General features: G+C 41.6%; 1 protein-coding gene across 1 annotated transcript in view; it reads left to right on the top strand.

Annotated features, from left to right (window-relative positions):
- FTO (FTO alpha-ketoglutarate dependent dioxygenase) overlaps positions 1–13627 on the top strand; it is a 381816-nt gene that overhangs the window by 155387 nt on the left and 212802 nt on the right. Inside the window, exon 6 of the mRNA XM_012926690.2 lies at positions 5726–5869. Within this exon, the coding sequence (XP_012782144.2) occupies positions 5726–5869 (144 nt within the window). The remainder of the gene's footprint in view (positions 1–5725; positions 5870–13627) is intronic.

The raw sequence follows: 13627 nt of genomic DNA, 5'->3' as shown, positions 1-13627 counted from the left end.
CTTTCCCAGGCCACAGCAAGCAGCTGGATGGGAAGTGGGGCTGCCAGGATTAGAACTGATGCCCATAAGGGATTCTGGGGCATGCAAGGCAAGAACCTCAGCTGTGAGGCTCGTGTACCAGGCCCACCATCATGATTTTTATAGTCTGAGTATGTATATGTATATGTATTTGTATATGGTGTATGTATATATGCATGGTAGAATAGCCTGAACCCCTGGTGCCAAAGGGAGTGTTAGTAGAAACGACTAACTCTTTGATAGAATAAGCATGTGAAAGATCTAGAACATGAAGTTGTGTATTTGAACTTAAATTGGGGAGCAATCAATTGCAGGTTGTTGAGGATCTTTCATTGACATATTGGGAATAACTTTATAAAGATAAAAATGATGCACACATCACTCAGTCCTGTCAGAATGTGAACTAACGTAGTGGCAGCAGGCAAGAATAAAATGTTCTCATGAATAATGTATGAGACAAAAGTATGACAGTGACTGGGTTCCAAACCCAGGCGGTTGAGAGATAGCATGGCTATTAGCAGGGACAGGGATTATAACATGTTAGCAGAAGGTAAGAATGAATTCCTGTTTGAGCAGGTTGAGTTGGAACTGCCAAGTGTAGAGGCCCAGGGAAGCAGTGGAAATGTGGAGTTAGAACTTGTGAGAGGGCTAGATAGATGCTTCTCACCCATAGCCCTGTGGGAAGTAAGCGCACACACACATTCACACATTAACACACACACTCATGTACTGCGCTCCCCGAGGGAGCCCTTTGGAGTGCAGTGCGAGAGGCAGCCGCACAGCCTTGGTTCTTCCAGGTGGAACAATTTCATGCTGTCAGTAGAGCAGCATTGCTTTCAAAATCGTCCCTAGGCTTAGGTTTCTCCGATTAGTCATGGCTGTCTCTGCGTCTTCGAACTTTTAGTCCAAATTTCCAGCACGAATGAGCTTTAAATAAAATAGGAAACATTTACAGTGACTGCCGGGAGAGAGAACCATTACCCCAAATGTGATTTTTTGTTTTTTGTGTGCTTCAGTAAAAGCTGTATTGGTATTTTACGAATTAAACACATGGAACATGAGCCATGTGAGTGTCCTGCTTTCTATAATCTGGATCAGTGATCAGCAAACTGCCCTACAGGACAGGCTGTTTTTTTTTTTTTAAGATTTATTTATTTTTATTGGAAAGTCAGATATACAGAGAAGAGGAGAGACAGAGAGGAACCTCTTCTGTCCGATGATTCACTCTCCAAGTCACTGCAGTGGCTGGGGCTGAGCCAATCCAAAGCCAGGAGCCAGGAGCTCTTCCTGGTCTCCCACACGGGTGCAGGGTCCCAAGGCTTTGGGCCGTCCTCAGCTGCTTTCCCAGGCCACAGGCAGGGAGCTGGATGGGAAGTGGAGCTGCCGGGATTAGAACTGGCGCTGACAGGCTGTTTTTTACAGTTGGTTTGCACCATGGCTACACTCATTTGTTGACATTGGCTTAGACTTCTTTGGAGCAACAATGGCAGAACTGAGTTGTTCACAAGACAGACCTTAGAACCTGCAAAATGTTTATTGTCTAGTCTTTTAAGGCCAGTTTGCTAGGGGTTGTTGTGTTATGGTGTAGCAGGTAAAGTTTCTACTTGTGGATGCCAACATTCTATATGCGCGCTGGTTTATATCCCAGCTGTTTTAACTTCTGATGCAGCTCCCTGCAAAGTAACCTGGGAAAGCAGTCGATGTCCCAAGTGTTTGGGCCCCCACACCCACTTGGGAGACCCAGAGGAAGCTCCTTGCTCTTGGCCAGCCTGGACCATTTTGAGTGTTTGGGGAGTGAAGAAGCAGAGGGAAGATCTTTATGTCTCACCTCCTGTTTCTGTAACTGTTTCAAATAAATAAATAGAGAGCGATTGAGAGAGAGAGAGAGAGAGAGAGAGAGAGCGCCAGCCTTTTGCTGACTTCCATTAGTATCTGACCCATTTAAATAGGCTGTAATTCACTTTAGGGGAGGGCATTGGGTGCAATGGGTTAAACCTCTATTAAGAGACCTGCATCCCATATTGGAATTGGCTTGGAAGGAGTCCTAGCTAGTTTCCTACTAATGAATATTTCTAGTTTCCTACTAATGAATATTTAGTGGGAACCTGAAGGCTGTGTTTCAAATACTTGGGTCCCTACCATCCATGTGGGAGTTTTGGTTTGAGTTCTGGGTCACTGGCTTTCCCTGGTCTAACCCTGTTTGTTGTGGGCATTTAGCATGAAGCATTGGATGGATTATCTTTATGTCTTTGGCCTTTTAAAATAAATTGTTAGTTAAAAATAAAAATCTAAAATTGAAGGCAGTTTTCAAAAGAAAGATTCTTTTTGGGTAACCTTTTCATTGCAGCCCTTTATTCCACCAAAAGTGAAAAAATGAAAATGTTTAGTACTGACAAAGTTACAGTAAAACTGGTCTATTCATATACTTTTGATAGTTTTTCTGAAAAGTTCAATACAGCATGCCGTTCTTTACATGTAAATTTTTTTGCATAGTTATTTATTGAAATAGTTTTTACTCAAATGTTTCAAAGTTCTAAGAAAATATCTAAGATCATTCAGCTGAATGCTTTTTCCCCCTTAAGTTAGCCAGCTCCCTCTCCCTAGCGGCACGAATGTTTTCACATTCTTATGGTTCCTTCTGTGATATTTTATACATTATATACTATCATGAACACATACACACCAGTCCCGCCCTCCTACTCTGTACCCCATTCTGTGCTTGTGGTTTTGTTTCAGAATCCTTGGTAATAATTATTCATCAGTATATAGTTCTCTTGGAATAGGCAGTGACTTATCAGATATGACACCAGAAGCATTAGCAACAAAGAAAAGATAGATACATTGGCCTTCCATCAAAGTTAAAAACTGTGTATTTGCACTAGTTTGTATCCTGGCTGCTCCACTTTCCATCCAGCTCCCTGCTTGTAGCCTGGGAAGGCAGTGAGGCTGGCCCGAAGCTTTAGGACCCTGCGTCCATGTGTGCGATCTGGAGGAGGCGCCTGGCTCCTGGCTTTGGATTGTCTTAGCTCTGGCCATTGCGGTCATTTAGGGAGTGAACCAGTGGATGGAAGATGTTTGTCTCTCCTTGCTGTAAAATCTGCTTCTCCAAGAAGAATAAATAAATCTTGGAAAAATACAAAAAAGAATGTGAGAAGACAGCCAGTGGAAAATGTGAAAATGTTTAAAAATCATGCATCTCAAAAGGTGCTCATGCTTTATAACATACTAATTAAAAGAGAACTAATCCTATTCAAACTATGGAAACATCTGCACAGACCAACGTTACCAAGAAAGGTGAACCAAAGGCTAATAAATTAGCACGCAGAAAACACTCAGCATCCAAAGTTGTTAGGGAAATGCAAACAGAACCATGAAGAGATACCATTTCATCCAATCAGAATGGCTAAGAGTTGAAACATCATTAGCCGGTATCGGTTGGGCTGTGCAGGAAGCAGAGCCTTCTTGCAGTTCTCAGAAGGTAACTGCCAAGTCAGCCTGTGAGTCAGCGATTCCGTCTCTAGGTAGGTAACCGAGGGAAATGTAAACGTTCATGAAAATTCATAATAGCTTAACTCACAGCTGGCAAAAAGTGGAAAGAACCCAATGATTTATTGCTCAATGAACAGATAAATAAAATAGGTGTATTTAAAAAAATTTTTTTTATTAATTACATTGTATTATGTGACAGTTTCATAGGTACTGGGATTCTCCCCACCCCTCCCCAGACCCTCCCCGTATGGTGGATTCCTCCACCTTGTTGCATAACCACTGTTCAAGTTCAGTTGAGATTCCCTCATTGCAAGCATATATCAAACATAGAGTCCAGCATCTTATTGTCCAAAAGAGGTGTATTTTCATGTAGGTGAATCCTTTGTGTGACTACAAAGGAATGATGCACTTTTATATTGATACATGCTACAGTATTTATCAGAAAATCTTCTAAGTGCAAGGAGTCAGTCACCAAAGGTCATCCCTTGTATCCTTTCATTTAAATGTCCAGAATAGGAAGGTGAGTCAGGATTTTTGTTTTTTAATTTGGAAAGAATGGCACAGAGTTTCTTTTTGGCACAGTAGATTATTCAACAATTAATTGTAGTGACAGTTGAACAACTCTTTGTGTACTATAAAATCATTTAGTTGTACCATTTTATGATGTGTGAATTTTTAATCAGTAAAATTATTACAATTGGGGAAGAAATAATTTCTCTTTGCTCCAAAAGTCGTACAGAATTAAATAAATAAATAAGTAAATAAATATCCCCAAACCCAATTAGCCCTGCTGATAGCTCTTTACGTCAAAATCAAAACCCAAAAAACAACTTTGTCTACCTTATTATTATTATTATTATTATTATTATTTATTTGCTCAAGTATGGATTTACCTGGTCCCCTACTGACCGGGGATTTAGGTTGTGTCCAATATTTAGGTATAATAAATGGCAGTTCAATTAATAATGATTATAATTAATGATTACAATGAATAACGATTACATATCTTACATAGCATAGGTCACTCTGTACTTCTGAAAGTAAAGGTGGGAACAGGATAACTGTTGAGAGTCAGCATCATTTCTGAGGACGCTGTAGGGATGACTCTGGGGCAGCCGTCAGTGGCAGGTCACATCCATTCTGTGTCTTTTCTTGGCAGTAAATTGGAGCTGCCTGCCCTTGTGCTCTTAGCACGCTGGGGTCTTTATATTAAAATATGTATGAGTCAAGTTTCTGTTTTTGGCACAACATTTTTTCTTTTTTTTTTTTTTTTTGCTTTTTCCCAGGCTTGTTGATGTCACATTGTATAAAATGGCCATAACTATGCAAGGAATTTTTACACTGGAGGATTAGCCTTCAAAGTTATTTCCAGTGGCCCAGGTTAAATGATCAATATCAAGACATAGATATTCCAGGGTTCCATATTCCTCATTGTATCTGCAGGATACCTGTAGCCAGCTTTCCTATCATTTTAGAAAATCATTTTGTTATCCAAACAAATGAATGCATGTTTCATCTGTGACCTCTTCTCACACACAACCCTGCAGGGAAGGGTTTTCCCATTAGAACTCTTTTTGTTTTGTGTCCACAGTCTCAGGGAGGGATGAACTAGTTACCTGTGCCCCGACTGACAGCCTGGTACTAAGTTGAGGTTTTGCATGTGACTCCGGGGGACAAGCCACAAATTCCCCATTAGTGGAAAACTGTTCTGCCAAGGACTGTAGCTATCAAATGTATGCTGCTTGGAGCAAAGAGAAATGATGTGTTTATACTTGTAATCTCCTCAATCCTCCTCCCCCACTGTTTAGCATTCTATTTGACGTGCAAATTTTCAACCAATTCTGTGGTTTAATTTCTTCCTTTCCCATGATTGCGTTCAAGGCACTTGAATAAAAAGTCTGTGTCCTTAATATTGAATTAACTAGCATCCAAGTCTTTTTTACATTTAGGACTCCATTCTAGAAGCTGTAGTTTATGAAGAAAATGAACATAAAGATAGGGTCTGAGCTTCAAGGAGCCTACTGTTGATCAGCAAGGTGATCAGCCTACGGGTGGGCAGGCTGGCAGCACGGCCTCCACTGAGCAGAACCTGGTCGTGCGGCTGTGGGACGATGGCAGGCAAAGGCACAGAAAGGGGACAGGCGTGAATGTCCCTTGGAAGAGTGGCATGCAGAGCAGGTGTCACTCATGACCTTGATTGTTGGTTCTGTCTCGGCAGTGCTCCACCGGAACCTTGGATTACATCCTACAGCGCTGCCAGGTGGCTCTTCAGAATGTCCGCGACGACGTGGATGGGACTGATGTCGCTTTAAAATCTTTCGAGCCTGCAGTTTTGAAACAAGGAGAAGAAATTCACAATGAGGTGAGGATTTTCAGGGACTATGGGTAGCCTGAGAATCCATGCTGATTGTATAAGTTGTTCTTTTAGTATAAGGTGGAGACTCCCAAGTCACAGGTGGAGGACTGATTGTTATACCAACAGTGGCAGCCAGAGCATCCAAACTTCTGTGCCAGTTCCCTGGCTTAGTCCATTTGGGCTGTTATAATACAAGATACTAAGTTACATCCAAATATAAGAAATCTATCCTCACAACACAAGCAAAGTGCTACAAGATTCTATGTCTGGTGAGGACTTTTCTTGATTCACAGACAATGTCTCTCAGTACATATTTCCATTGTGCAGATTGTAGGCCAACTCCCTTCTCTAAGCTCTCTTTTATAAGATCACCGAGCCTATGATGTGTCACTTCCCAAAGCCCTCACCTCTTAATACACTCAGTTTGGAGGTAAGCAGTTCAACATAAGAATTTGAGGGGTGCACATACTTCTGTACCAAGCCATTCTCCAAGCCTGTATTTTATATGACAGTGCCAAGAAGGCTTTGCAACAGGTGCACATGGAGAGAATGAAGTGGTACCTTGAGCTTAGGGGAACAGGAATCTTTATCTAGGGGATGGTGAACAGGTCTGCCTTTTGCTTTTGCTATCATCACTACCAAAGCTATTTGCTATGCAACTCACTTTCCAATGAGAGCCTGAAGCAAAGGCAGTCAGTGCCTTGCTGTCAGGATGTGTCCAGAAGCCAAGGCCTTCCTTGCCTTTTGTTTATGTGATTAGTTGCTATTCTTCTCTCTGGAAGATTAGCAGGTCTAGATCCCATGAGATAATATTTAATAAACACCGTTTGCAACAAACGTTCAAACCTTTATTTGTGGACTGTGTATGTTGTTAACACTATAACATTTTTCTTTAAGTCAACTGATCTTTACATCAACAAATCTCATTAAGATGGGAGCTTTTTATTGCTGCTTCAAGTGGAAATTCAATCTGATCAGCTGAAAGAAAAAAAATTAGAAAAATATAGTGAATGAAAAGAAAGTTTTGGTCCTGGTATGATGGCTCAATGGCTAAACCCTACATGTGTAAGCACTGGGATCTTATATGAGTGCTGCTTTGTGTCCCAGCTGCTCCACTTCCCATCCAGCTCCCACCTCGTAGCCTGGGAAAACAGTGGAAGATGGCCCTGCACCCATGTTGGAGACCTGTAAGAGGCTCCTGGTTCCTGACTTTGGATTGGCTCAGCTTTTGCCATTATGGCTATTTGGGGAATGAACCAGCAGATGGAAGGTCTTTCTCTCTGTCTCTCTGTCTCTCCTCTCCACAAATCTCATCTGCTTCTTCAATAAAGATAAATAAATCTTAAGGGAAAAAAAAAAGAAAGGAAGAAAGGAAGGAAGGAAGGAAGGAAAGGAAAGATTCTTGAATAGTTCATTTAAAATTAATAGATTTCATGATGGATAAATTTTCATGTAAACATTGTTAAAAGAGAGGCTATTGTATTGTGACAGCATAGGTTAAGCTGTGTCCTGTCATGCAGGCATTCCATGTGAACACTGGTTCAAGTCTCAGCCTCTCCATTTCCAGTCCAGCTCCCTGATAATGCACCTGTGAAAACAGTATATGATGGTTCAAATATTTGTGCCTTGGTCACCCATGTGGGAGACTTGAATGGAGTTCCTGGCTCCTGGCTTCTGCGTGGCCCAGTCATGGCCGTCATGGCCATTTCAGGAGTGAACCAGTGAATGGAAGATCTCTGTTTTTCCCTGTATCCTTATAACGCAGCCTTACAAATAAATTGATAAACCTTGAGAAAAAATAAATTTAAAAGATTTTTAAAAAAAGATTAGCAAGTGGTACGACTTCTTTATTGTTGTTGTTGTTAACTGGGGGAAAAGGGGATCCGCTCAGGAGCTCTAGGCAGAGGAGATGCAGTGTCTGTCCCCACTGATACATGTAAGATCTGCTAGACTGTCTGTAACAAAATTCATCATTTCTCATCATATGTAGAACCGAAAGCAAAGAAATTCCACTTTTCAGGAGTCTACATCCTCCCCGATGCTGAGCTGAACTCAGACTTGACCGTCTACTAGTTGTTGTGCCCAGTAGGACCCTCCTTTGGTTCAGTCGGTCCTTGCTGGAGACATTGCTGGCAGCTAGAGTTTCAGGAAAAATAGACGCTCCTGGGCCTGACAACCTCACTGAATGATTGTGGGGAGCCAAGTTTTATCTTTCTGCACATTTACAGTGTAAAAATTCTAATAATGGAAATTGAGTTTATCTCCTTCGCTAACACCTTCATAGGTTGAAGAGCCTATTTTAACAAGCATGTGGGCTGTCTCGTTTTCTTATCTCTCCTGGCCTTTTGTGACTGACTGAGGTGTGTCATTGTCAGCGGAGAGGACACATCTGTAAAATTGCAGTATTGGTCTAACTGTATATTGTCATCCAAGTCCAGCTGCACTTGAAAGTGCTGCTGATTTGATGTTGTGTGTGCCGTAGTGGTGGGACTGAGACACAGCAGGAATTCCTTCGCTCTAGAGACCAACATGGGTGGAATGGTGAGAGAGCTATTCAGCTGAATGGCAAGAATGCTGGTTTCCGCCTCCTCCTTCCATCTTTGCTTATTCATGCTCATCTCCTTGCAGTAGGAGTCATTTCCATCTCTCAGAGAATGGTGTCAGGTGCTGTTTTTTGCCCTGTAAGTCGGCCTGGGATCCAGCACTTTGCAGGCTCCCTGCACTCTGTTCTTCTGTTAACTGAACACACATATGTTAGTAGTAGTTAACACCATTTCCTCGTTGTTGACTTTTACTCTTTCTTTTTTTTTCCAAGACCACGTGCCTTTGCTGGACAAATTACAGGATGAAGTCCTTGGTTTTACATGCTTTCTGCTTCTGTGGGTTTAGGAGTGGATTGTTTTCCTTGTCTAGAATGGTTTCTAACTTAGCAATTTAGAAGCTTTTGGCAGAGGAATTGAGTACCTTTTGGATATTTTTTCACAATTTAAGAGGTTTAGACAAGATTTTTTTTTTGTTCAGTAGTAATAAAAGGGCTTTCTTCTGTGTTATTTAATAGTCTGTTTTCCTTCTTAAAAATAGTAAAATGTGGGAGCCACTTTGTGGCACAACGAGTTAAGCCATAGCTTGCGACATTGACATTTCCTGTTGGAGTACTGGCTGGTTAGAGTCCTGGGTCATTCACTTCCTGTCCAGCTCCCTGCTTATCCAGCTCGGGAGGCAGCAGAGAATGGCTCAAATGCCTGACCCCTTCCACCCAAGGGAGACCTGGGTAGGGTTCCTGGCGCCTGGATTAGCCAAGCCCTACCTTGACTGCTTGTGACCATTGAGGGTAGAGAATCACCAGATGGAAATTGCTTTGTGTCTTTCTCTGTCTTGGTCCCTGCTACCCCTTTTTTGTCTCCTTCATTGAGTGAAGTCTCTTCATTGAGTGAATTTCTCTTGGAAGAGTGTTCTGTATCCTGGTACTGTTTTGCTCTCCTTTCTTGATGGTCAGATCCACATCCTCCATACACCTATAACGAGAGGGTATTCATAGAGGATCTCTTTGAAGATTGAGCCTTCCCAACTCTACCTACCTATTCCTATTCCAGGCAAATAATGTGTTCTGGTTCACAGAGGGAGACATTAACGCTGAGGGGCATGCTCATATATCTCATGATGGAACTGCATAGTTGACCTGGGGCCTAATCTAGAGCCTAAACAGACTTGACAGAAGAGCAGGTGGCATTGGCTTATCGGCAGAAGTGATGGGGCTAACGGGGATAATTTGCAACTTTATTGTGACAGAGTGGCTCAGAAATGCGATTTGGGGAGCTCAGAAGTCCCATTGATTGTGTAAGAGCCGAATGTCTGCGGTTCTAGGTGTAGATTCTGTTTCTTCCTCCCCTTCAGACTTGTCCTAAGTGTTTCCAGGAGAAAAATTTTCTTGGATGAGCTCTTTTGCCTCTTGTGTGGAGAAGGCAGGTATGTGAATGTTACAGAATAGGGTTTTCTAAGTGGCAGCTGTACACCCATAGCCACTTGGAACGTTTTATTTTTCTCTGAAGGCCCAGGAGACCCTTCAAGACCCTTCAGGGCCACTCGGCCATCAGTGAACCTTTTGATAACAATGAGCATCAATGCTCTTGAAGATTGTCTGGTGGTCCATTCTCAGTAAGTGCACATCAGACACTATGGCTGGTCTCTTATTATTACCAGTGTGTCTGCTTGGACAGAAGGAGACCCAACTCCTGTCATGGTTAGAACTGCATCCCTCAGCCAACATGGTTTGGCTTTCATTAATTTATCCGTGAAGTTATAAGGATTCCAGTGGATCCTAAGTCCTGATCCTTTGGTATGTGTGTGTTTTTAAAAAATCTATGTATTTATTTTTGTTCATTCAAAAGAGACAACAAAGAAGATTTCCCATCCACTGATTTACTACCCAAATGTTCCCACTAGCCAGGCCAGGGTCATATCAAAGCTATGAGTGATGAACTCAATCCAAGTCTTTCCTATGTTGGGGAGCCATCTGCATTGCCTCCCAGGGTGTAGATTAGCAGGAAGCTCGAATCAACGGTGTAATTGAGCTACTATATGGGATATAGGCCTCTCAAGTGACATCCTAATCCGTGTGCCAGACATTCACCCACCCTTTTGGTTTTATGCAGTGTTCATTCTGCCACTTTCCTTTCTCTCTCTCTCTCTCTCTCTCTCTCTCTCTCTCTCTCTCTCTCTCTCAATTCAAACTCTGAATCAAACAACTGGAAATGTTTTTTCTTCTTTAAGAAAAGAGCTTGGTATTTCCCTTGGCAGTGGGGAAAGCAGTGTGGGGGGCGGCTAGTTGGGGGATGGGGAGTATTCGGTTAAAATGTTATACTGTGTTTTACTCACAGCATCGAGGTGGAAATGTCATGGCATGCAGTTGAATAAAATGCATGCCAGTGGACTTGATGTCCAGAAAGATTATATCTCATGGATACTGCTTCCCCTTACGAATGAACCCTGTTGGGTGTCAGTTCTCATTGTTGACCTATTCTGATTTGCATTAGTGGGAAAAAGGGGTGGGCATAAGTTGGCATGAATATTAGAAATTTTCCTGCTCAGAAAATTTCACAAGATGGTAACACGCCTGAAACCATAAGTTCTAGGCTTTGTGGTTTTGCTTAATTTATGTTCTTCACATCTCACAAGTGCCTGACATACATAGGCTGTTCATTATTAACCCATTTAATTCTCACCACAAACCTATGTGGTTATTATGTAATTATCCCTATTTTACAGATAGCATAGCTTTTCTGTAGTGGGGCCCAAGTTTGAACTGTTGCCAAAGCCCTTGTTCTTATCCATGGCAGTAGATGACTCAAAAAATAGCTAGATGGGGTCAATAATAGGTCAAGCCACCACTTGTATGCCGGCATCCCATATGTGTGCCATTTGAGTCCTGGCTGCTGCATGTCTTATCCAGTTCCCTTCTAATGTGTCTGGGAGAGCATTGGAAGATGGCTGAAGTCCTTGGGTCCCTGCACTGACATGGGAGACCTGGACGAAGCTCCTGGCTCCTGGCTCTTGGCCCATCTGTTGCGACCATTTTGGGAGTGAACCAAGGGATGGAAGATATCCCTCTCTCCTTCCTACACTACCCCTGTCACTCTGCCTTTCAAACAAATACATTCTTAAAAACAGGAAAAAAAATAGTTAAGCATCTGAGGAGGATGATGAAAGCATTATTTATAAAAATAGACAGCCTGCTTTCATTACTCTTGTACAGTAGCGAAGTGACTAGATATGCCCTTTTCCTTGCTTCTCAGTTTTGTTTACTGTGATCTATAATCCAATGTATTCTGAAAGACTGAATGAGCTAATTATATGCGATGATCTATTTTATTCTATTTTATTATCTGGGGTGTACCGTAGCTGCCAAGGCTTATGTACTTTGTCTTCTTTAATGGAAGCCGCTAGTGCATGCCGTGAAAAACTTAGAAAAAACAACTTTCAAGTTTCTTACCATAGGGTTTGGTACTTAGCTGACAGCCTGTCCCTATGGTTTAAACAGTTTGCATTTGCAGTCCCTTAAGTACTTAATTTTTTTTTTGTAATAAATGTTGTGAAACCTGTATCTTCACAGAAGTTGAATTACACTTGTAGTTCTTGTCTCTTTTCAAAGTACTCAAGTTTACTTCTATGAACCACTGTCTTTTAAGACCACAGATAAGGTTTAGCAACTGTTGTCTTAATCTTGTCTACATTCCTCTTTTGTTTTGTTTGAACAGCTTTAACTGAAATCAGGTCTACATAGCAAACAAACGTTTAGTTAATGTAAACTAAGACCTTTTCATATGACTTGGCTTTCTCAGGTTACACATTTGGTCCATTTTCACAAGTTGCTTTTGTTTGCCTCATGAAAGTTCAATATGGATAAACAAACAAAAAAATCCTTTGTGGTCACAGGTGAAGATTGTAATAGCTCTGTGTCTGTGTCTGGAACATGATCACCTTGGCCAAGCCAGGGGAGCCAGCGTGAAGCTGTCATTGCTGTCTCTACATTTCCTTAGAGGGCAGAGGTAAGAAGAGTTTTAGGGAAGCACAGGCTTTTACTCTGATGGTGAAATTTGCTTTTCATGTTGAAGTGCTGGAAGACCTGGAAAATAAGTAGGGCTTTAGTTAGCCTCTCATGAACTGGCTTCAGGAAGAACTTGCTCAAGAATCAGTTGATGTCTCCGGGACCAGGATTTAACTGTTGTACAGCGACCTCGTACTGTGTGTGTGCCATCTCATTTGATGCCAAAGTGACTGTGAAGTCTTCCTCCTATAACTCTTGGTGGTTTTGCAGCTTATTTTGCTTGAAAGTGTCTCTACTGCCCTTCAGAACAATTCTGAGACTAGGGAAATGTTGACTTAAACCTGGGCTGCAAATTCTACCCCTAATACGGCACTGAGAGCTCTCCTTAGGTCATGTAGGCTGAGATGACATGTGGAGTGGGTTACCCACTGAATTGTAGGATTTTACTACAATGGAAAGAATACTAAGGCAGCAAACAATTAAAGTTTACCGTGTTAGCTGTCATAGCATGGAAAATAAACTAGTATCTTTGCTGTTGCTTTCACTTATTGTCATTTTCCTTGACTGAGTTGACAGGTGATGGTTTGAATGGCTTCACAATTCATTTCACATTGTTTACTGATTTGGGTAAATGTTTTTACAAACACCCCACTTCCCCAGCCCATTGATTTGCTTTTTAAGTTTATTTTAAAGCTAAGAAATGTATAGTTTGTCTTTCCCAAAACCTATCTTTTGTTTTTAGTGCCCACCTTTCATAAATGTTTAATTAATCTAGCGTATTTTGTTGGATTATGTCTTTTCCTTTGATACGTGGTACAGGCTACTTTTATTTAGGATCTCAGTAATTGTTTTTAATTGAATTTAAAGTTTGTGTATGTGCAATTGATAAATGTGATTTTAAACCCTTGCCCTGTGGGAACTGGGTTATCTTTGTGAAAGGACCCGATCTTTTGTTTTTTAAAGAGCTTTTACAAAGACATTTTTTTTTTGTTTATTTATTTGAAAGGCAGTTAAAGAGACGGAGAGAGAGAGAGGGCCAGAGGGAGAGATGAAAGAGGGCTCCCATCCACTGGCTTGCTACTGCCAAGGCTAGGTCAAGTGGAAGTCAGGAAACAGGAACTCAGTCTTGGTCTTCCATGTATTGTTGAAGCCCTAACCATGTAAGCCATCAGCTATTGCCTCTTAGGGTGCACATGAACAGGAAGCTGAAATCGAGAGCA

The sequence above is a fragment of the Ochotona princeps genome, chromosome 16 (assembly GCF_030435755.1).
Source record: "Ochotona princeps isolate mOchPri1 chromosome 16, mOchPri1.hap1, whole genome shotgun sequence".
In the NCBI taxonomy this organism is placed as follows: domain Eukaryota; kingdom Metazoa; phylum Chordata; class Mammalia; order Lagomorpha; family Ochotonidae; genus Ochotona; species Ochotona princeps.
Note: the sequence above shows the minus strand (reverse complement) of the source record. Positions and strands in the feature narration are given on the sequence as shown.